Here is a 24,517-nt window from a genome sequence, read left to right on the forward strand (position 1 = left end):
TATCAAGGAGAACAAGAAAGCTGCGTGAAGCCCCTATAAGAGTGGCCATATTAGTTGTCACCCAACTTTCCTAGACTCCTCAGTGGCACATTGACATTGTTATAGCATTCTGTATCCTGGTGGATATTACAGTGTACTTCCCCTTTAAGAAGTAACTTACCTCTTTCTGGTATGTGTCTGTTATTTTTTTTAAGGAGGCGACATTGCCCCCTTACAAATCCATTGGTGAATCAGGTGCCGAAAAAAACGCCTGGTCGGGGTGGACGAGTCGGGATCAGCAGAACGTAAATGTTCTTTGGCGTGCCTTTATAGCTAAGAGTTTTTAGTGAGTTTTCTGACTCCCTGGTGTTTTATACTCCACTCACATCCAGAGCTGCATTCATGATGCGTCAGTGCCGGATCTGTAAGGCACTATAGTCACATAACATTATATGTAGGTTATATAGAACACTTTAAGGGAGGACCAACTGCAGCGAGGAGGAGAAAACTCATTAAAAGCCTGTGTGTGTATGCGTGTTTCTGATGTGAAAATAATCTTCTTTACCTAACATCTAGTCCTCCAAATCCATCAAGTGTCTGCAGATCTGTGTTCTGTTATAGGCTTCAAGGGGAACTCCAGCCATCACATACATGCGCCATCCAGCCATGCGCTATGCGCTATTAATAAACCCTTTAAGACACCTGGCCTCTATAGTATTTCCAGACACTGTCCTCTATCATAGTTACAGCCATAGTGCCACTATAGTATTTTCCTCTATAATAGTTGCAGTCACTGTGCCTTTAGAGGTAAGTATTGAGGCTGTCATGTATGTGGCTGGCTTTGGTTTGTGGCGTCACGAGCGGGAACTGAATTGTAACATATAAACCCTTGAGTTTTTTTTCAATGTCTGTAGCTTCTATCAGATCACTGAGCACTCTCCCCCTGCTCCTCTGAGCACTCTCTTCCTGTCCTCTGAGTGCTCTCTTCCTGCTCTCTTCCTGCTCCTCTGAGTGCTCTCTTCGTGCTCTCTTCCTGCTCCTCTGAGTGCTCTCTTCCTGCTCCTCTGAGTGCTCTCTTCCTGCTCCTCTGAGTGCTCTCTTCCTGCTCCTCTGAGCGCTCTCTTCCAGCTCCTTTAGGCACTTTCTTCTTGCATCTCTGGGCACTCTCTTGCTGCTCCTCTAAGCTCTCTTTTCTGCTCCTCTTAGTACTTTCTTTCTGCTCCTCTGAATGCTCTGCTTCTGCTCCTCTTAGCACTCTCTTATTGCTCCTCTTAGCACTCTTACTGCTCCTCTGAGCACTCTCTTCATGTTCCTCTGAGCGCTCTCTTCCTGCTTCTCTTAGCACTCTCTTACTGCTCCTCTTAGCACTCTCTTAGTGCCCCTCTTAGCACTCTTCTCTCTGAGCACTCTCCTCCTGCTCCTCTTAGCACTTCCTTCCTGCTCTTCTTCCCGCTCTCTTACTGCTCCTCTGAGCGTTCTCCTGATTCTCCTCTTAGCACTCTCTTACTGCTCCTCTTAGCACTCTTCTCTCTGAGCAATGTCCTCCTGCCCCTCTTAGCAGTCCCTTCCTGCTCCTCTTCTCGCTCTCCTCCTGCTCCTCTCAGCACTCCCTTCCTGCTCCTCTGAGCACTCTCCTCCTGCTCCTCTTAGCACTCCCTTCTGCTCCTCTGAGCATTCTCCTCCTGCTCCTCTGAGCATTCTCCTCCTGCTCCTCTGAGCACTCTCCTCCTGCTCCTCTGAGCATTCTCCTCCTGCTCCTCTGAGCATTCTTCTCCTGCTCCTCTGAGCACTCTCCTCCTGCCCCTTTTAGCACTCCCTTCCTGCTCCTCTTCTCGCTCTCCTCCTGCTCCTCTCAGCACTCCCTTCCTGCTCCTCTGAGCACTCTCCTCCTGCTCCTCTTAGCACTCCCTTCTGCTCCTCTGAGCACTCTCCTCCTGCTCCTCTGAGCACTCTCCTCCTGCTCCTCTTAGCACTCCCTTCTGCTCCTCTGAGCACTCTCCTCCTGCTCCTCTGAGCACTCTCCTCCTGCTCCTCTTAGCACTCCCTTCTGCTCCTCTGAGCACTCTCCTCCTGCTCCTCTGAGCACTCTCCTCTTGCTCCTCTTAGCACTCTCTTCCTGCTCCCCTTAGCCCTCTGTTCCTGCTCCTCTTAGTACTCCCTTCCTGCTCCTCTTAGCCCTCTCCTCTTGCTCCTCTAAACACTCTCTTCCCGCTCCTCTGATCACTCTCTTCCTACTCCTCTTAGCACTCTCCTCCTGCTCCTCTTAGCACTCCCTTCCTGCTCCTCTTCTCGCTCTCTTTCTGCTCCTCTTCTCGCTCTCCTTCTGCTCCTCTTCCCGCTCTCCTCCTGCCCCTCTTAGCACTCTCCTCCTGCTCCTCTTAGCACTCTCCTTCTGCTCCTCTTCCCGCTCTCCTCCTGCTCCTCTTAGCACTCTCCACCTGCTCCTCTTCCCGCTCTCCTCCTGCCCCTCTTAGCACTCCTTTCCTGCTCCTCTTCTTGCTCTCTTCCTGCTCCTCTTCCCGCTCTCCTCCTGCCCCTCTTAGCACTCTCCTCTTGCCCCTCTTAGCACTCTCCTCTTGCTCCTCTTAGCACTCCCTTCCTGCTCCTCTTCCCGCTCTCCTCCTGCTCCTCTTAGCACTCTCCTTCTGCTCCTCTTAGCACTCCCTTCCTGCTCCTCTTCTCGCTCTCTTTCTGCTCCTCTTCTCGCTCTCCTTCTGCTCCTCTTCCCGCTCTCCTCCTACCCCTCTTAGCACTCCTTTCCTGCTCCTCTTCTCGATCTCTTTCTGCTCCTCTTCCCGCTCTCCTCCTGCTCCTCTTAGCACTCTCCTCCTGCTCCTCTTCCCGCTCTCCTCCTGCTCCTCTTAGCACTCTCCTCCTGCTCCTCTTCCCGCTCTCCTCCTGCCCCTCTTAGCACTCCTTTCCTGCTCCTCTTCTTGCTCTCTTCCTGCTCCTCTTCCCGCTCTACTCCTGCTCCTCTTAGCACTCTCCTTCTGCTCCTCTTAGCACTCCCTTCCTGCTCCTCTTCCCACTTTCCTCCTGCTCCTCTTAGCACTCTCCTTCTGCTCCTCTTAGCACTCCCTTCCTGCTCCTCTTCCCGCTCTCCTCCTGCTCCTCTTAGCACTCTCCTCCTGCTCCTCTTAGCACTCTCCTCCTGCTCCTCTTCCCGCTCTCCTCCTGCTCCTCTTAGCACTCCCTTCCTGCTCCTCTTCTCGCTCTCTTTCTGCTCCTCTTCTCGATCTCTTTCTGCTCCTCTTCCCGCTCTCCTCCTGCTCCTCTTAGCACTCTCTTTCTGCCCCTCTTAGCACTCTCCTCCTGCCCCTCTTAGCACTCTCCTCCTGCCCCTCTTAGCACTCTCTCCCCTGAGCGCTCCGATCCTCGCCCACCCACAGACGTCTTATGAAGCCGGATATTACAGGTATATAATTACACTTTTTAATTTGCATAATTTGTTTCCCATGCAGCATTGCTTGACTCTCTTCAATGAGTTGCGTCAGAGACACCACACTACCCAATCAGACCCCTGCACTACATCACAGTCCCCACCCCCTGAAACCGCAGCTTCTCATTGGCCCCTTGATGGACACTATGGGTGCTAGAAGCAAGATCAGCTCTCCCCAAGCTTCAGTATCAACTCTCTGCTAAATCTTCCTAATGAAAATCAGTACTGCCCCCACCTCAGTCACATGACCACTGTAAACCATTCAGGAGTGACATGAGGGGAGGGCCATCTGTTGTGCCTACCTGTATGTCTTTTATCACACTTCCCCTTTAACTCTATATTTTCTTACTTGACCTAAAATATATATTTTTTATTATTATTATTTTAATGCTTCCTAGTCCTGTGAGGAGGAGACGTCTGTGCTGGTAAGATATATTATTGTTTGTAGAGGAATGCTACACTAACAACTAGTCGGCTAGAGTCCAGGACAGGTGACAGGTGTGTGCTACTACTATAGTGTACTATAAAGAAGAAAGAGCGCTTGCTCTCTGGTGCCACAAATGAAGGGAGCATCCCTGCAACACCTGAAGAACTTTAAGTGCCCTGAAACATGACGGGATTATAAACCTGATCCCTTCTATTTAATAAATCTCTAGTCTTCTAGTACTTATCAGCTGCTGTATGTCCTGCAGGAAGAGGTGTATTCTATCCAGTCTGACACAGCGCTTTCTGCTGCCACCTCTGTCCATGTCAGGAACTGTCCAGAGTAAATCCCCATAGAAAACCTCTGCTGCACTGGACAGTTCCTGACTGTGTCAGAATGGAGAGAATACACCACTTCCTACAAGACATACAGCAGCTAATAAGTACTGGAAGACTAGAGATTTTTAAATAGAAGTAAATTACAAATCCATGTAACTTTCTTAAACCAGTTGATTTGGAAAAGATAAAAAAAAAATTTGAGTACCCCTTTAAGCCAAGCCACAGTCTTCTCTCAGCCATGTTGCGCATTGACTTTCAGGGATTCTATCTCCAATAGATGGCGCCAGAGAGCAAGTTTCTGGGGAGGAGCTATTTGCATATATTTTTCCCAGTGTACCTTGCACTGCCTCTAATAGTGCGCTCTCCTCAATGAGTATAACTACCCTGTCCGTCCTGCTATTATAGTGAGAATAGAGGAGATTCCCTACACCGATACACTAAAACAAACCTCCAGCTGTGTGAACAGGACAGGATAGGACAGGGTTACAGTCTCTGAATTGAAGCAAGACTGTTTCCGTTCACTGACAGCAAGCACACTCTCTGCATAATATCTGAGTGAGGACTGCGGCTCTCCCAGAGCCCTGAATGCCCTAGTAATAGCTGTATATAAGGAGGTATGAGCGGGGACTCTTTCTATGATAAATCCTGGGATATCTACATGCCGATAATTCCTGTTATTCCCCTGATGCCTGTAATGCCTCTGCGGACCCGTGGGCGTCTAATCACCAGTTACACCGCACAATCCCTGTCTGACAATGGGACGCGGCTAAGGCTTCTAAATCGTGAAATCCTCCATAAATCTCCTCGAGTCGTCTTCACTTTTCTGGGTTATAACCAATATGGCCGCCACTACGGCTCCCGGCATAGGGGTCATTACATCCTTTATCATTACCTGACTAGGCTGAGGAGTAGTTAAACTATTTAAACCTTAAATGGGCACTGTCTCTTTAAAAAAAAAAAATTGATATTTCTTGACGACATGTCGATTGAGACGGGAGAAGCGCCCGCTAAGCGTGTTCTCCTTCAGTTCTGGGCCATGTGACCAAAACATTCCCCCAATGCAAGTCTATGGGACCATCTCAGTCGGGCAGATTTACCTATACTATTGTTATTGTTGAACTACAACTCCCATCCTGCCCGACATCAGCACCACATTACTTCACGCAGATTTCCATATTTGTATCTTCTCAGGCGAAGCTCGGCTCTGTCCGGAAGCTGCACGACCGCCAGAAAGCGTCCAAGAAAGACGGGATGAGTAAGCAGGAGAAGGCGCTTCTCTCTCAGGACCTAAGTGCTAAGAAGGTCTGTGATCCCACCCCGACCATGTATGTTTTACCCATCCTCTGCTTTCTTCTTCCTCTGCCGTCTCTGGGTGCACACAGAGCACTTTACCTGCCAAGAGTGACCCTCAGGTTATCTGTTCTCTTAGGGTGGGACCAAAAATTCAGGACTCTCATAGTGTAAGCACCAATAATACTGCCATATACAGTCTATATAATACCACCGCATAGCACCCAAGTAAAATGCAATGTACAAAAATACTACTCAAATGAGCCCATGTAATTCTGCCTATAGTACACACACAATACTTTCATATAGTAACCCTATGATACTGCCATATAGTACCCATACAATACTTTTATATAGTATCTACATACTTCTTTCATATAGTAACCAGATAATACTTCCATATAGTAACCTTATAGTACCCAAATAATACTTCCATATAGGACCCACATAGTACTTTTATATAGTACCCTCATACTACTTCCATATAGTAACCAGAGAATACTTCCATATAGTAACCAGATAATACTTCCATATAGTGTCTATACAATACTTCAACATAGTAACCACACGTTACTGCCTTATAGTACCCATATAATACTTCCTTTTAGGACCCACATAGTACTTCTATATAGTACCCTCATAATATTTCCATATAGTAACCAGAGAATACTTCCATATAGTAACCAGATAATACTTCCATATAGTGTCTATACAATACTTCCACATAGTAACCACACATTACTGCCTTATAGTACCCATATAATACTTCCATATAGGACCCACATAGTACTTCTATATAGTACCCACATACTACTTCCACATAGTAACCAGATAATACTTCCATATATGACCCACATACTTCCATATAGTAACCACGTAATACTGCAGTATGCTAGCCACATGATAATTCTACATAGTAACAATATAAATCTTCTACAGTGCCCAATATTTCCATACAGTACCCACATAATTCAGCCATATTGTACCCACCTAATACTTCCATGTAGTACCCCCACAACACTTCCATACAGTAATCACATATTACCCCCATGTAGTAACTACATAATGCTGACATATAGTACCCATACAGTACTTCCATGTAGCAACCACATAATACTGCAATATATTACGCACATAATGCTGCACCTTAGTTCCTAAATAATACTGCTATATAAAATGATGCTGATCCAGTTTTAGAGACATGGCATGTCAGCCATCTTGAATGCCATGTGGGCATATGTTTTTTCTGTGTAATATGTACCTATGTAACATATTTACTAACCAAGCAATTCTAAGTATGGCCACTAGGGGGCAGCAGAGTACCTCTTCTTATATAAAATAAACCATACTACACCTGTCTAAACAATAAGCTGCAATGCACAATAGATGTAATGATTGTTTTCTGATATGTGACAGGTCTCTGTCATCTACCTCGTGTTCAACACCAAAGGAGAAGTAATCACAACCAAGGTGAGTGCAACATGGGGAGCAGACTGCATCACGTGGCATCTCTTCTTCTTGTAACTTTCATTAACTTTATGCATATTTGGTCTATTTCTCCCCTTTGTTACCCAGTCCCACTCCTGTGCCAGGAACCAGGACGTCGTCAATATAACGGGCACTTTCAATAGTGAGTAAAAATACTACCGCTACCCCTCTGCACCTCTCATCAAATTGATAACCATTCATACATTTTATTGATAACCATTGATACATTTAGAAACAGAGCTGATTTCTTTGAGCAGCGCCACCCCTGTCTACAGGTTGCTTCTGGTATTGCAGCACAGCCCTGCTCACTACCATTGAGCCAAGCACAAACATACAGATCACAGCTCTTACCCTATGTTATCCTATTCTCCCAGGTTTTAACTGGAAAAGACCCCTGCCATTATTGGGTCATCTCCTATCCCAGCCATACCCGTTCAGCCGTATCCTGGAGCCGTGCTGTTACTGCATCAGCCCTGACATCGACGAGTCTTTCAGACCTAATACTGCCAATGATGGCTCTGAGTATGACCTAAGGAAAGGAGCGCACAAACCAGGTGGGTACAACAAATCAGGTAGGTTACTCCCCTGCCCCCTGCCTACAGACTGTAAATGATCAGAATCCTCCTAAGCCACCAAAAAAATCCATCTAGTGTAAAATAGTAGATACTAAACAGGAAGGGGGAAGAAGGTGCAATATTAGTATACACACACACACATAGCTCTGCTACATACACACACACACACACACAGCCTTGCAATATTAGTATACACACACACATAGCTCTGCTACATACACATATACACACACAGCCTTGCAATATTAGTATACACACACACACATAGCTCTGCTACATACACACACACACAGCCTTGCAATATTAGTATACACACACACACATAGCTCTGCTACATACACACACACAGCCTTGCAATATTAGTATACACACACACATAGCTCTGCTACATACACACACACACAGCCTTGCAATATTAGTATACACACACATAGCTCTGCTACATACACATATACACACACAGCCTTGCAATATTAGTATACACACACACATAGCTCTGCTACACACACACACACACAGCCTTGCAATATTAGTATATACACACACATAGCTCTGCTACATACATATACACACAGCCTTGCAATATTAGTATACACACACATAGCTCTGCTACATACACACACACACAGCCTTGCAATATTAGTATACACACACACACATAGCTCTGCTACATACACACACACACAGCCTTGCAATATTAGTATACACACACACACATAGCTCTGCTACATACACACACACACAGCCTTGCAATATTAGTATACACACACATAGCTCTGCTACATACACATATACACACACAGCCTTGCAATATTAGTATACACACACACATAGCTCTGCTACACACACACACACACAGCCTTGCAATGTTAGTATACACACACATAGCTCTGCTACATACACACACACACAGCCTTGCAATATTAGTATACACACACACATAGCTCTGCTACACACACACACACACAGCCTTGCAATGTTAGTATACACACACATAGCTTTGCTACATACACATATACACAGCCTTGCAATATTAGTATACACACACACACATAGCTCTGCTACATACACACACAAACACAGCCTTGCAATATTAGTATACACACACATAGCTCTGCTACATACACATATACACACACAGCCTTGCAATATTAGTACACACACACACATAGCTCTACTACATACACATATACACACACAGCCTTGCAATATTAGTATACACACACACATAGCTCTGCTACATACACACACACACAGCCTTGCAATATTAGTATACACACACATAGCTCTGCTACATACACACACACACAGCCTTGCAATATTAGTATACACACACACACACACACACACACACATAGCTCTGCTACATACACACACAGCCTTGCAATATTAGTATACACACACATACATAGCTCTGCTAAATACACATATACACACACAGCCTTGCAATATTAGTATACACACACACATAGCTCTGCTACATACACATATACACACACAGCCTTGCAATATTAGTATACACACACACACATAGCTTTGCTACATACACACACACACACACAGCCTTGCAATATTAGTATACACACACACACATAGCTCTGCTAAATACACATATACACACACAGCCTTGCAATATTAGTATACACACACACATAGCTCTGCTACATACACATATACACACACAGCCTTGCAATATTAGTATACACACACACACATAGCTCTGCTACATACACATACACACACAGCCTTGCAATATTAGTATACACACACATAGCTCTGCTGCATACACACACACACACAGCCTTGCAATATTAGTATACACACACATAGCTCTGCTGCATACACATATACACATACAGCCTTGCAATGTTAGTATACCCACACATAGCTCTGCTACACACACACACACACACACACACAGCCTTGCAATATTAGTATAAACACATAGCTCTGCTACATACACACACAGCCTTGCAATATTAGTATACACACACACAGCTCTGCTACATACACATACACACACAGCCTTGCAATATTAGTATACACACACACATAGCTCTGCTACATACACACACACACACACACAGCCTTGCAATATTAGTATACACACACACATAGCTCTGCTACATACACATACACACACAGCCTTGCAATATTAGTATACACACACACATAGCTCTGCTACATACACATACACACACAGCCTTGCAATATTAGTATACACACACACATAGCTCTGCTACATACACATATACACACACAGCCTTGCAATATTAGTATACACACACAAAGCTCTGCTACATACACATATACACACAGCCTTGCAATATTAATATACACATAGCTCTGCTACATACACATACACACACAGCCTTGCAATATTAGTATACACACACATAGCTCTGCTACATACACACACACACACAGCCTTGCAATATTAGTATACACAGACATAGCTCTGCTACATACACATATACACACAGCCTTGCAATATTAATATACACATAGCTCTGCTACATACACATACACACACAGCCTTGCAATATTAGTATACACACACATAGCTCTGCTACATACACACACACACACACACACAGCCTTGCAATATTAGTATACACACACATAGCTCTGCTACATACACATACACACACAGCCTTGCAATATTAGTATACACACACATAGCTCTGCTACATACACATATACACACACAGCCTTGCAATATTAGTATACACACACATAGCTCTGCTACATATACACACACAGTCTTGCCATATTAGTATATACACACATAGCTCTGCTACATACACATACACACACAGCCTTGCAATATTAGTATACACACACACATAGCTCTGATACATACACACACACACAGCCTTGCAATATTAGTATACACACACACACATAGCTCTGATACATACACATATACACACAGCCTTGCCATATTAGTATATACACACATAGCTCTGCTACATACACACACACAGCCTTGCAATATTAGTATACACACATATAGCTCTGCTGCATACACATATACACACACAGCCTTGCAATTTTAGTATACACACACACATAGCTCTGCTACATATACACACACAGTCTTGCCATATTAGTATATACACACATAGCTCTGCTACGTACACACACAGCCTTGCAATATTAATATACACATAGCTCTGCTACATACACACACAAGTAAAGGTCCTAACATCAAACTTTCCCAGAGGATGCAGTTACATCATCTCCTCAGTGTTTCAAGGGAAGGGACATCAGTCCAATTACAGCAATACCAAATTTACTTTTTTTATTTTATGCTTTTTTACAATCTTCAGGAAAAATTAGCCACATTCCAAGACTAGTTTTTTACCTTTTTAATAACTTTTTTAACTTTTATTTTTGTCTGATGGGGCAGGGGTCATGTAGGGGCTCGTTTTTTGCAGGAGCTCTTGTCGTTTTTATTGGCACCATTTTGGAATCTGAATGACTTTTTGATCTTTTGATTTTCAGTTGATTTTCTTTGATTTTTAGGGAAGCTGCCGTTCCCGTCTCCCATACAGGAGCAGCCATCGCTCTGCTAGTAAGTGACACGTAATACACATTGATGGAATGTATAGAATGAAACCATTCTTTATATTATTAGTATTTTATATGATTTTCACCTTTTTGTAGTTCTAAGCAGTTGGTCTGGTCTGGAGAACTTGTTTTGGGAAAGAACACCAAGGGTCGTGTGTTGCCTCCACCTGTGAGAGCGACCGGGTCTGCTCCACCTGCGGTGCCTACTGCTGTACAGAAGGCTCAGCATCAGGGCGGTAAGAGAAGTAGAATAGATCCCATGACCATATACATTATAGCGTGACCACCAGCCACCTCCCCCCAACAGTACCATCTGCCACCCATACAGGGCCCCTTGACTGTTTCCGAAATTAGGGGTGAAGAGCTTATTCAGTTCGGTGTCCAACCACAGAGAGAACCATGTAGGCCTTTTCCTCCTGCCTGGTTCTGATATGTGACATTAGTGCCGTGCGGGATATGGGATAGGAAGCTGGATGGGAATTGCACAATGCATCCAGCTTACCACAACATGTACTGGACCTAAGTTTAAACTGATCAGTCACATGACTCTGACATCATGGAAGGTCCTACACCTTCATCTTCATCTCTTCTTTTGTGTAAGTTTGAAGCTAGGACCTTTACTTTGCACTAAAATGTGTGTGTGTGTGTGTGTGTGTGTGTATGTAGCAGAGCAATGTTTGTATGCTTATCTTGCAGGGCTGTGTGTGTATTGATGTAGAAGAGCTGTGTGTGTCCTGATGTTGCTAAGCTGTTTACTTATGTTGATGTAGCAGAGCTGTTTGTGGGTGTGTGTATGTAGCAGGGTTATGTGTGTATGCTGAAATTGCAGGGCTGTGTGTGTCCTGATGTTGCCAAGCTGTGTGTTTATGTTGATGTAGCTGATCTGTATGTGGGTGGGTGGGTGTGTGTGTGTGTAGCAGAGCTATGTGTGTATGCTTTTATTGCAGGCGTGTATTGATGTAACAGAGCTGTGTGTGTCCTGATGTTGCCAATCTGTGTATTTATGTTCATGTAGCAGAGCTGTATGTATGTAGTGTAGCAGAGCTATGTGTGTATGCTTATATTGCAGGGCTCTGTGTGTATTGTTGTAACAGAGCTGTGTGTTTCCTGATGTTGTTAAGCTGTTAAGCTGTGTATTTATGTTGATGTAGCTGATCTTTGTGTGGGTGTGTATGTAGCAGAGCTATGTGTGTATGCTGATATTCCAGGGCTGTGTGTGTTGATGTAGCAGAGCTGTGTATGTTTAGCCCACTTGGTTAGAAGTATAGACGGAAATGATTGGTCAGACTTTTCTGAAGATGAATAATCTCTTTCTAACATCATCTCAAGGTAAGTTTGTGCAACGGAGGAGCAAGAAGGTGGAGGCCTGTTATTCTGCACCCCAAAACAGTCGTGGGGGCAACCAGAAGCGAGAAGATATGGACCCCCTGAGATACGAGAAGGAAGAGATCCTCCTGCCGGCCATGGCTGTCTCCACAGAAGCTTATCTTATGGGAACGGACAGTCTCTGTACCACTGCTGCCACCAACCTAACGTATGTGTGTATATATATATATATATATGTATAACCAGTCAGATTAGCCCCATCATGGGTGCAAGTGGTACCAATCGTAATACCTTATCTTCCATTCCCCTACAGAGCGGTGCAGAACGTTTTACCGAAAATGGTGCCCAACCCTCTTACACCATACAAGTCTTCCATGAACACCGGGGCCTTGCCCCCCACCAAGGTCAGAGGTCATTCCAGTAAAGGAAAAGTACAGAAAAGGAAACTGGGGAAGCTAATGGGTCCACACCTTCAAGAGGACCATGTGACCACCGACCATGGCAACCTCCCCGCCAACACCTGGAAGGACATCCTGAGCGGACTACAGACGGGGGAAGGGGGAGGATCTGTAGAAAGTGTTACGCTACATCGGGATGTTGATCAAGCCATACCTTCACCTCCTAAGGGACATTTTCTAAAAAACGGGAACTCTAATGGGTTTGTGGGATTGACGAGGAAACCCGGTCAACGAGTCAGTCTAGTACCTCTACCAAAAACAGTGCCGTCATCCCGATGAGTCGTCCGTAAACCACCGGTGTGTTCACAGTCCCCTCTCCTTGCTCACGTGAGGGGGGGGGGGGGGGGGCACAGTCCAGACGAAAGCTTTCCTAATTGCCATAGTTGATTCCAAAAGGGTAACATGAGCTCCCAGTAATCATGTGTATAATATTGGTGCTCCCTTTGTGGTAGTGGGCCATTGGGTGGAGCTTATTGTATAACACACACAGTATCCATTGATCCTCTTTCCAGTATTGAATGTATGAATGGTAAGTATACTTTGGCCTTATTTTTTTCTTTTCTTGAGTTTCCATGGTTACAGACTACGAACCAACCCGGGGTTGTCAGATCTTGTAGTCATGTGTTCTCCCTTTCATCTGAGGAGAGAGTGGAGCATTATAGGGCAGACTAGATGGACACAGTGGTCTTTTTCTGCCAACAGTCTTCTATGTTTCTATAGGATTATGGGATCTGACTACACAGGGTATGTTTGTAGTCTGTAACCATGGAGACACATCTGATATGTTTACAAACATGCTACATTGTTTTAATAAATAAAATGAAGGCTAAAGTATACGTACCTATGAATAAATCCGAGACTCTGCGGCCTGTCCAGATCTGGTTCTTTCATAGTAATTGGTTGGTCACTTGGGGGTGGTGCACCATAATTGCTGTCAGGACCAACCATATTAATAACAGCGATGGACTCTTCTATTCATAGGGAATAGTCCGGCCGCTTTGCGCTGTATTACTATGTATTATGTATTTTGTATTGATTCTTTCTTTGAATAAATCTCTGTGATGGGATGGTGTGACCTGCATTTTGTGCATTACTCAGCAGGGGGCGACAAAGAGCTCAGAAGAGCGCTGCTCCGGAGGTAAAGGTAATAAAGTCATATCGTAAGTTGGGTTATAACTAGATATGTGATAATTATTAAGGGGGGGAACACTCCATTCACTGTATATAGGACTATGTATAGACAAGCCATGTACTCCTTCTATCATAGGTGAAGTAAGTGGCAGCCGATAAGAAGGACCAGGAGTCGATTTGCTTTCCCTACTTCTTAATGAGTATTATGACCCCCCTGTCTGATACATGTGTAGTATGTGTCCTAGTGTTTCCTCGCTATATGATATGATGGGTGGCACATTGAGCCAAATCACTGCGCGCCAATGTAAAGACACAGTGCGGCATCTTCAGGGACCATCAACCAAATCTGATGGCATGTTACCCAGGTACTGACTACAGGGAGCTGTGCTCATATTGTAAGGCCAGTGTATGGTGTTGTTTGATGCCACTGCATTGGTAGAGCCTGTCTGTCACCGCTATGCCAATAACATTCCCCCAAAGATATGTATATAGAATATAGGTATATAGAATGGCCGCTGCTTATAGATGAGGGTATATAGAATGGCTGCTCCTTATGGCTGAGGGTGTATAGAATGGCCGCTACTTATAGCTGAGGGTATATAGTATGGCCGCTTCTTATAGCTGAGGGTATATAGTATGGCCGCTTCTTATAGCTGAGGGTATATAGAATGGCCACTACTTATAGCTGAGGGTATATAGAATGGCCACTACTTATAGCTGAGGGTATATAGAATGGCCGCTGCTTATAGCTGAGGGTATATAGAATGGCCGCTGCTTATAGCTGAGGGTATATAGAATGGCCTCTCCTTATAGCTGCCATATCCCTTATTTTGCGGTCATATAGCTTTCATTTGTTACATAACCATGACCGCCAGTGAGTGCACGCCGCCATGACTGTACTGCTGACTGTTTTACTTCTAGATGAACAGACACTTGCCTTTTTAGTGATTTTTTATGCTGGTTTATCCGTCATATAGGTCGCTGGTTTCAGTAGTTCAACTGCAGGGAAAGAGCAACCTGCCCTATATACAACCTACCCTCCCTATAACCTGCCCTATATACAACCTACCCTCCCTATAACCTGCCCTATATACAACCTACCCTCCCTATAACCTGCCCTATATACAACCTACCCTCCCTATAACCTGCCCTATATACAACCTACCCTCCCTATGACCTGCCCTATATACAACCTACCCTCCCTATAACCTGCCCTATATACAACCTACCCTCCCTATAACCTGCCCTATATACAACCTACCCTCCCTATAACCTGCCCTATATACAACCTGCCCTCCCTACAACCTTCCCGATCTACAACCTGCCATACCTACAACTTGCCCAATCTACAACCTGCCCTCCCTACAACCTGCCCTCACCACAACCAGCCCTATATACAACCTTCCCGATCTACAACCTGCCCTCCCTATAACCTGCCCTATCTACAACCTGCCCTACCTACAATCTCCCCTATATACCACCTTCCCTACCTACAACTTGCCCTAAATACAACTTGCCCTATATACCTCCTGCCCTACCTACAACCTGCCCTATATACCACCTGCCCTACCTACAACCTGCCCTATTGTGCGGTATATAGAGGCTCAGGTAGCATATGGAGGCTTGGTACATTGCACTGCTGACAGTCTCCTGCCTTAGCAGAAACAGCTGCCATGGAGGAATGAACTTGTATACATAAGCCCTACCGTCCAAACATCCATCCGCAGGCATCAGAGGAGGCAAAGAACCTTCCCTACATATTACTCCTAAGCTGATGGAGCGATGTGGTGTAAGGTGATGGAGCTGTGTAAGGTGATGGAGCGGTGTGTAAGGTGATGGAGCGGTGTGTAAGGTGATGGAGCGGTGTGTAAGGTGATGGAGCGGTGTGGTGTAAGGTGATGGAGCGGTGTGGTGTAAGGTGATGGAGCGGTGTGTAAGGTGATGGAGCGATGTGTAAGGTGATGGAGCGGTGTGTAAGGTGATGGAGCGATGTGTAAGGTGATGGAGCGGTGTGGTGTAAGGTGATGGAGCGATGTGTAAGGTGATGGAGCGGTGTGTAAGGTGATGGAGCGGTGTGTAAGGTGATGGAGCGGTGTGTAAGCTGATGGAGCGATGTGGTGTAAGGTGATGGAGCAGTATGTAAGGTGATGGAGCGGTGTGGTGTAAGGTGATGGAGCGGGGTGGTGCGATGTTCTGCAGCATTGCCCTGTGTACTTGCATAGAACAATACTCCAGTCCCTTACAGCACTGATACCATTCATGTTGTTTGTTTTGTCATATTGGATACCCTGAGGAAACGCTATCAGTATTATATGGGTGGAAACCCCCTTTAAGCTTCCCCACACAACACTTCTCCGGATGTAATATGACTGATGACATTATACGGTCCCTGTAACTTCTTCTATTGCGGTTAATGTAAAGATTTAAAATATTTCCTCCTCGTGAATGTGAGATAATAATGTGTCGTCGTCCCCCCCCCCCCCCGATGAAGGGGCAGGAGGACCCCCCCTCCCCCCAACCTGCCCCAGTGCTGCTGGGTATAACATACTTCCCAGGGGGCACCCTGATTCTGGGAGCAGACACAGCTAGGCAGGGGATAAAGGGTTATTCAGAATTAGAAAAACACGCCTGCTTTCTTCCAACAACAGCGCCACCCCTGTCCTCAGGCTGTTTGTTGTATTACCACCTAGCTGTATTCACTTCAATGGAACTGGTCTGTAATACCGCACCCAGCCTGAGGACAATTGGGGCGCTGTTTCTACAAGAAAGCAGCCATGTTTTTCTAGTCCCTGAAAACCCCTTTAACAATCACTTTACTCCCATCCTTGTACATCAGTGACTGTCCTAGATATCAAAGTGGTTAGAAAAACATATCTACTTTTTTCTACAAACAGCGCCCCTCTCGTCCTCAGGATGTGTGTGGTATTGCAGCTCGCTTTTTTTTTTTTTTTTTTTTTCTGAAGAAAGCGGATAGATGTAATCCTGGATAGCCCCTTTAAGGAAAGTTTAGAATAAATGACTAATATTATTTAAAGGGGAAACACATACTCCCTACTAGTCAGTGAGACGGCATTGTATCCATATCTGACAAGTCATTTATTCCCAGGGTTTCCCCTGTTTATGGTCAGGATCCGGCAACTGCTGATAAACAAGTCTGAAAAGTAGTCAGCTGACTGGTCACATGACCTGGGAAAAGCAAAACATAGCACACAGCACAGCGGAGTCCCACAGATGTCTCCTGCACTCGGAGAGTTCTCCCAAACTTCTCCGCAACTCTCCTCAGGCTGTGTTCACACGCTCAGGTTTATAGCTGCGGTTACTGACTACAAAGCCGGGAACAGATCATATACGGAGGTGAGTATAGAGAAAAAATCGAGTGAACACTCCCTTAAAGGGATTTTACTACATCATTGTATTTGTTTTATATGTTGTTGTTGTTGTAGATTATATATATATATATATATATATATATATATATATATATATATATATATGCGTGTGTGTGTGTGTATGGCGCAAAAATACACAAAAAGCCTCAAATTGTCATGTGTTTTTTTTTGTTTTTTTTTTTTCATTTTTGTGCTTTTTTTTGCTATAGAGAAAAGATTTTAAGCTTGTTTGCTATTGTTGCTGTTGTTGTTGTTGTTTATTTGATGCATTTTTGCTGCCGTTTAATGAAAACCCAGTTTTTTTTTTACTTTTTTACGTTAAAAAAATATGCATTACGTACTTTTCGGTACTCTTATTAAAAAAAAAAAAATTAGGAATCTGCAGTTCCCTATTGAAAGACCGTAAAACGGCTGTATTTTTAGGTGTTTTATACACTAAAAAAACCTGTGTGATTACGGACATATACGGTAGAATTCCTTTTACCTGGTTTTATATTGTATATTACATATTAGTTTTCCACTACATGTCCCAGCATGCCCTGACGGCCAAGGTTTTGCAGCAGGTTAGAGAACCCTCTATAGGATTTATGTTGCTTTGCAGCTTTTATTATATATAAAGTGCAAGATAAAAATCCCGCTACCCTCCCCCTCCCCCTCCGTGTCCGGACATTTCCTATTTTTTGTTCATCTTGCCCAATCTGGGATCAGATCCAGGAGTGAACACGATCTAACACGATGACTCCTCCTTATCGGATCCCGTCCTAGTCAGGGGAAAAATAAGTAAAACACCCGCCACATGGTGCCAGCCCCTTCACCCCACTTCATGTTTGGGGCTCAATTCTTACCAGTAACATAGGCTGAAGGGCAAATAAATGGTAACCAATACAGTGCACTAGATGGCGCTATAGTCCTTGACTGTATATAGCAGAGGGATGTGCACAGTGTTGCGGTATACACTTTCCAAGGTTACTGTATAGCCCAGAAACGTCTAAAAGTTAAACAACATTGTCGGAGGAATCTGAACTTTGGCTTCTTGGTTCTTTGCCCCCGGTCACCCCGCGTCAGCTCTTCATGCAAAACACATCTGCACTTTGCCCTTTACTGGCGTTCCCTCAGTGTCTTACATCCAGCTTTACGCAGAGCATATATAGATATATAGCGGTGGTGTTATGTTTAGGTGACTGCCTGAGAGGGCGCCATTCCCTGTTTTATCATTATCTAACTATGGCATTTACCAGCAGTCACCACTAGGGGGCTCAGTGTTTTCATATTTGTGTTATATTTCAGTACCAGCACCAGTATGTCTGCAGGGAGCTCCCCCTAGTGGTGGCTGTGGGAGGAAGAATTTTTTTATCATTAATCACTATAGCGGGGATTTTTTTTTTAAGCTTTCACCCCCATTACTGATATATTATAAAATGATTCAGAACAGAATTTTATGCCTTAGGCTCCGTTCACACGTATGCATTTTTAAAATTTAACATGTGGCTATTGGCTATAAATATCACCTCAATGTATTTCCCTGCACTGTTTACCTAGTGCAGCGCCAGGCGTTTCATAGTGGTTGTGCCTGGTATTGCAGCTTGAGGTGCAGTACCACATATGGCCACTACCAGAAGAGTGGCGCTGTGCCCAGTTAATAATGAAGAGGCATGAGACCACTAGAAGTCAGACCCCCAATAATCTGATATTGACATTTATATTATAGTCCTGGTGTATTAAATTTGGGGTGCGGAGCCACTCTGAATGTTGAGGGTCAGCAGGGGGCGCACCATATTAATGTTGCTCTGTGAGTATAGGGTCAGGGGGTCCAAGTGCTTGAACCCTATATATAGGTCCATTAATCCCTCCAGAGCAGAGGTTCACATGTGACACAGGTAGGCGGCCATTTTTAAAGGGCTCTCTGCCAAGTCATGGGGTCGCCGCAGGTTGTGTATCTGTGATTCCGCTTATCTGTGTCTTCCTTGTTTCTGTGTGAGACGTTACATAAAGGATCTGTGGCCCCGGGCGGGGGGAGGAGGGGGGGGGGGGGTACTGGCAAAACACCAAGAATCTGTCACTGGGATAGAACAGAAAACTGCAAACACAGCAACACTACACCGAGAACAACAAGAGCGGCCGCAGCCCCAGCACTGCTAGGAATAGACCGAGCGGTAAACAAGCTGCAGAATAACATCCTGTGCGGGGGGCCACAGCGGACATGGACTGGGGGCCACAGGAGACCATAGACTGAGGGGCCACAGGGGACATAGAGTGAGGGGCCACAGCGGACATAGACTGAGGGGCCACAGGAGACCATAGACTAAGGGGCAACAGGAGACAATAGACTGAGGGGCCACGGGGGACATAGAGTGAGGGGCCACAGAAGATCATAGATTGAGGGGCCACGGGGGACCATAGACTGAGGGGCCACAGAGGACCATAGACTGGGGGGCCATGGGAGACTGTAGACTGAGGGGCCACGGGGGACATAGACTGAGGGGCCATGGAGGACCGTAGACTGAGGGGCCACGGGAGACCATAGACTGAGGGGCCACAGGAGACCATAGACTGAGGGGCCACAGGAGACCATAGACTGAGGGGCCACGGGGGACATAGACTGAGGGGCCATGGGGGACCGTAGACTTAGGGGCCACAGGGACCATAGACTTAGGGGCCACGGGGACATAGACTGAGGGGCCATGGGGGACCGTAGACTGAGGGGCCACAGAGACCATAGACTTAGGGGCCACGGGAGACCATAGACTGAGGGGCCACAGGAGACCAAAGACTGAGGGGCCACGGGAAACCGAAGACTGAGGGGCCACAGGAGACCAAAGACTGAGAGGTAAACAAGCTGAAGAATAACATCTTGTAAGGGGGGCACAGGAGACCTTAGGCTGAGGGGCCACAGGAGACTATATGGTGTAGTGAGGGGCCACAGGTGACTATATAGTGTAGTGAGGGGCCACAGGTGACTGTATACTGTAGTGAGGGGCCACAAGTGACTATATAGTGTAGTGAGGGGCCACAGGAGACCATAGACTGAGGGGCCACAGGTGACTGAATACTGTAGTTAGGGGCCACAGGTGACTGTATACTGTAGTGAGGGGCCACAGGAGGTCATCTTGTTAGTGAAGGTCATACGTCTTTACTTTGTGCAGAGTCATTGAGGGGCCACAGGAGGTCAGGGTACACATAGTGAGGGGCACAGGAGGTCAGGGTACACATAGTGAGGGGCACAGGGGGTCAGGGTACATATAGTGAGGGGCACAGGAGGTCAGGGTACACATAGTGAGGGGCACAGGAGGTCAGGGTACATATAGTGAGGGGCACAGGAGGTCAGGGTACACATAGTGAGGGGCACAGGGGGTCAGGGTACATATAGTGAGGGGCACAGGAGGTCAGGGTACACATAGTGAGGGGCACAGGAGGTCAGGGTACATATAGTGAGGGGCACAGGAGGTCCCGGTACACATAGTGGGGGCACAGGAGGTCAGGGTACACATAGTGGGAGCACAGGAGGTCAGGGTACACATAGTGAGGGGCACAGGAGATCAGGGTACATAGTGAGGGGCACAGGAGGTCAGGGTACATATAGCGAGGGGCACAGGAGGTCCGGGTACACATAGTGAGGGGCACAGGAGGTAAGGGTACACATAGTGGGGGGCACAGGAGGTCAGGGTACACATAGTGAGGGGCACAGGAGGTCGGGGTACACATAGTGAGGGGCACAGGAGGTCAGGGTACACATAGTGAGGGGCACAGGAGGTCAGGGTACACATAGTGAGGGGCACAGGAGGTAAGGGTACACATAGTGGGGGGCACAGGAGGTCAGGGTACACATAGTGGGGGGCACAGGAGGTCAGGGTACACATAGTGGGGGGCACAGGAGGTCCGGGTACACATAGTGGGAGCACAGGAGGTCAGGGTACACATAGTGAGGGGCACAGGAGCTCAGGGTACACGTAGTGAGGGGCACAGGAGGTCAGGGTACACATAGTGAGGGGCACAGGAGCTCAGGGTACACATAGGGGGGGGCACAGGAGGTCAGGGTACATATAGTGAGGGGCACAGGAGGTCAGGGTACACATAGTGGGGGGCACAGGAGGTCAGGGTACACATAGTGGGGGGCACAGGAGGTCAGGGTACACATAGTGAGGGGCACAGGAGGTCAGGGTACACATAGTGAGGGGCACAGGAGGTCAGGGTACACATAGTGAGGGGCACAGGAGGTCAGGGTACACATAGTGGGGGGCATAGTGTCTCAGTACATGTAGACCCTGTGTTATGTTTCTTCTTGGCGCTGTGTATTCTCAGTGTTTTTCCATCCTCTCCGGTGATGAAACAGTTAACATTGACTCTTTCCTCCCCAGGTCTCTTCCCCGGTGACTCTGGAGACGTCTTGTGGCGCTGAGCGACATCTCATACATTCAGGCAAGCAGTCCTGTGCAAATCACATGTCACGCTGTGAGTCATTACGGGTTTCGCTTTCTTGGAAATCGTCAACAACAACTTACAGTGATCTTTTTCCAAGAAACCGAAAGGGAGAGCCGCACCGCGTAGCAGAGCTGAGTGCATCTCATGTGACAGACAGGGATCTGCTGTAGTTTTCCACCGGGCTGTGTTATCTCTGGGTACAGAACATACAAATGACAATCTCAGCTCTGCTGCATTTAGCAGAGTTAAGTTTGCTATTTGCTTGTTTCATATGCACTGTCATATATTTATCGATAGTGTCGCAGGTTGTATGTAAAATCGTAGATTATTTGCACAGACAAACTCAGCTCTGCTACATCTCTGCAACAATTTTGGCGACTCTGCTGTACATCATGTTTTATAATTCAGTCACATCAAGAGCTGCAATCAGAATTCTCTAGCTGAGTCTATGTGATCTCATGTCTCTTTGCTGCCCTCTGGTGGTCACACTGTGTTATTGCATCCTGGCAGATATTACTGGGACTCTATAATGTGGAGCAGGATAAAGTAGAAGTATTGTTAATGAATCTTCTCTCCCCGCAGAGTTTGGACCTTCTCAGAAGGACAGGATGGTCGGATGTAGGAAGACGTGTCTAAGCCTTCCGTGTCTGGGATACACCATCATCTTGGTTCAGAGCCTGATCTGCCTTCTCCTAGTTTACGCCTTGATCCTCGGAGGTGGGAACATTCTGGTCAATGGTTGCAAAACGATTGGTTTTTACAGCTACTGTTTCTACAACACGACCGCCGGTGATGACTGTCACTGTTTCACCCGGTTTGAGGACCTGCACGTAACCGGAATAGCCATCCCCCATGGATTCACCGTGTCCCTCATCTTGACGTACTCTTCGCTGGTCATCGTTGTCATGGGCCTCACCACCTTGGCGTTGGCTCAATGGCTCAAGGATGAGGCCGTGTGGAGATATCAACTGGGCCTAAACATCTTTAGCCTGGTGGGACTTCTCTTAGGGACAGCCACCCACCTCATCCTTACCTGGGACCAGTTTGATCTTTCCCATGTTACCCCCAATTTCTTGGCTTTGCTGGTGGCCATCAGTGGGTTGTCTCTCCAGTCTTGTCTCATAAGTTGGTACATAAGACTCAACAATGTGATGTCATCATCTAAATCCGGGGGCCACGCCTCTGAGGACCTCTCCTTCCTGGTGGCCTAGGACAGGACTGCACTGGAGTAGAACTTGGCACAATCTTCTTCCTGTTGCCTAGTAACCACCTTACTGTCTGTCTGGGTGACCACCTTTCCAATACATGTACCAGCATACCCTGGAGTGGTCACCGGACTTTCTGAGCTATAAAGGAGAGGACGTCTCCATGATACAGACAGAGGGTGGAGGAGCATGGAAGACTGAGAGTTGTGCCCTGTGCCTGGCTACCTGCTCTTGACTTTGTATTGCACTTTATAGACAGCATTTCAGTCTCTTTTGTAAAATTTATCAAGAAGTTTGTATTAGAATGTCTCCATGTGGCACACTATATAGTGCCCAAACACTATATTTCACTCTGTAGTGTACCATAGGCGTATACAGAGCCATATGGTTGCAGACTGTTCACTGACTGTTCTTCCCAATGAACCTCAGAGGTGGTTAGACGTATGCAATTGTGCCACAAAAATAGGATCTCTTGAGGGTGCTCCTCAGGGGCGGAGCTATCTCTTACAGCAAACCTTGGCAGGAACACCCCCGAAACTTAAAACTGTATATATGAGACAGACATGCCTAAAATATATTGAGGGTGCTCCTCAGGGGCAAAGCTATCTTCAGCAAACCATGGCAGGAACAGCCCCAAAAATTATAGCTGTATACATGAGACAGACATGTCTAAAATATATTGAGGGTACTCTTCAGGGGCGGAGCTATCTCTTTCAGCAAACCTTGGCAGGAACACCCCCATAACTTATAACTGTATAAACGAACGTTATTAAAAACAGACATGTCTAAAATATATTCAGGGTGCTCCTCGGGGGCGGAGCCATCTAGCTTGCTTCTCTTTCAGCAGGAAAGGGGATATACTCTGTCCAACTCCTTAGATCGCACACCCCTAAGGCCTTGCCAGAACCTCCCACCCACCCAAAAAAATTACGAGAAATGCCCCTAACTGTATATATAGACGTTATAATGGTTCAGGAGTCCGTTCCACTGTATTCACTTAGGGGCCACCACCTGGTAATCTACCTAGACATTGGGCCCTAATGTAAACCTGTGTCTGTATATAAGTTAAATAACGTTCATTGAATTCCTATTGGACAATGTGCTCACGTGACTACTGACATCACTATTTTTAATTCATCCAGACTGTGAACATCCCCTTTAAGTGTTTTGCTAGTGTTTTATATATAGCTTGGAAAGTATTATGTATATATATATATATATATATATATATATATATATATATATATATATTTAAATAAAACTATTTTGCACTTAAATTTGTAATTTCTAATAATTATATGTAAATATATATATATATATATATATATATATATATATAATGTTTACAATATCTGATGCCGCTTGTGTACTAGTTGTACAAGAAATCGAGTCTCTTAAAGGCCATGTCCAGGATCAGATAACCCTTCTAAAACAGCGCCACATCTGTCTACAGGTTGGGTGCGGTATTGCAGCTCAGCCCCAT

The 24,517-nt window shown here is 45.8% G+C and overlaps 2 protein-coding genes across 4 annotated transcripts in view; both read left to right on the forward strand.

The window, feature by feature from the left end:
• The window catches only part of AGBL3 (AGBL carboxypeptidase 3), a 70,328-nt gene extending 56,380 nt beyond the window's left edge, over positions 1 to 13,948 (forward strand). Inside the window, exons 16-24 of one of the 3 annotated variants that reach the window (XM_069951912.1) lie at positions 3,817 to 3,843; positions 5,372 to 5,482; positions 6,887 to 6,940; positions 7,046 to 7,100; positions 7,333 to 7,512; positions 11,062 to 11,110; positions 11,203 to 11,342; positions 12,436 to 12,640; positions 12,746 to 13,948. In XM_069951912.1, the coding sequence (XP_069808013.1) occupies positions 3,817 to 3,843; positions 5,372 to 5,482; positions 6,887 to 6,940; positions 7,046 to 7,100; positions 7,333 to 7,512; positions 11,062 to 11,110; positions 11,203 to 11,342; positions 12,436 to 12,640; positions 12,746 to 13,169 (1,245 nt within the window). In that variant the 3' untranslated portion in view covers positions 13,170 to 13,948. The remainder of the gene's footprint in view (positions 1 to 3,816; positions 3,844 to 5,371; positions 5,483 to 6,886; positions 6,941 to 7,045; positions 7,101 to 7,332; positions 7,513 to 11,061; positions 11,111 to 11,202; positions 11,343 to 12,435; positions 12,641 to 12,745) is intronic. The other 2 variants (XM_069951922.1, XM_069951916.1) reach the window with 2 other exon arrangements.
• A 3,288-nt stretch (positions 13,949 to 17,236) lies between these two features.
• TMEM140 (transmembrane protein 140) lies at positions 17,237 to 24,234 on the forward strand. The gene is made up of 3 exons (XM_069951931.1): positions 17,237 to 17,375; positions 21,766 to 21,826; positions 22,412 to 24,234. Exons 1-3 carry the CDS (start codon positions 17,253 to 17,255, stop codon positions 23,038 to 23,040), a joined length of 813 nt encoding a protein of 270 aa, XP_069808032.1. The 5' UTR covers positions 17,237 to 17,252; the 3' UTR covers positions 23,041 to 24,234.
• Positions 24,235 to 24,517: the final 283 nt, after the last annotated feature.

The sequence above is a fragment of the Dendropsophus ebraccatus genome, chromosome 1, assembly GCF_027789765.1.
Source record: "Dendropsophus ebraccatus isolate aDenEbr1 chromosome 1, aDenEbr1.pat, whole genome shotgun sequence".
NCBI lineage: Eukaryota > Metazoa > Chordata > Amphibia > Anura > Hylidae > Dendropsophus > Dendropsophus ebraccatus.

What these genes read in the sequence shown, in the direction of transcription:
- TMEM140 (XM_069951931.1), top strand. Translation starts at nt 17,253, where the DNA reads ATGTCTCCTGCACTCGGAGAGTTCTCCCAAACTTCTCCGCAACTCTCC. An exon ending in GGAACAGATCATATACGGAG is followed by an intron (nt 17,376 to 21,765) that starts GTGAGTATAGAG and finishes TTTCCTCCCCAG; the next exon opens with GTCTCTTCCCCGGTGACTCT. An exon ending in GCGACATCTCATACATTCAG is followed by an intron (nt 21,827 to 22,411) that starts GCAAGCAGTCCT and finishes CTCTCCCCGCAG; the next exon opens with AGTTTGGACCTTCTCAGAAG.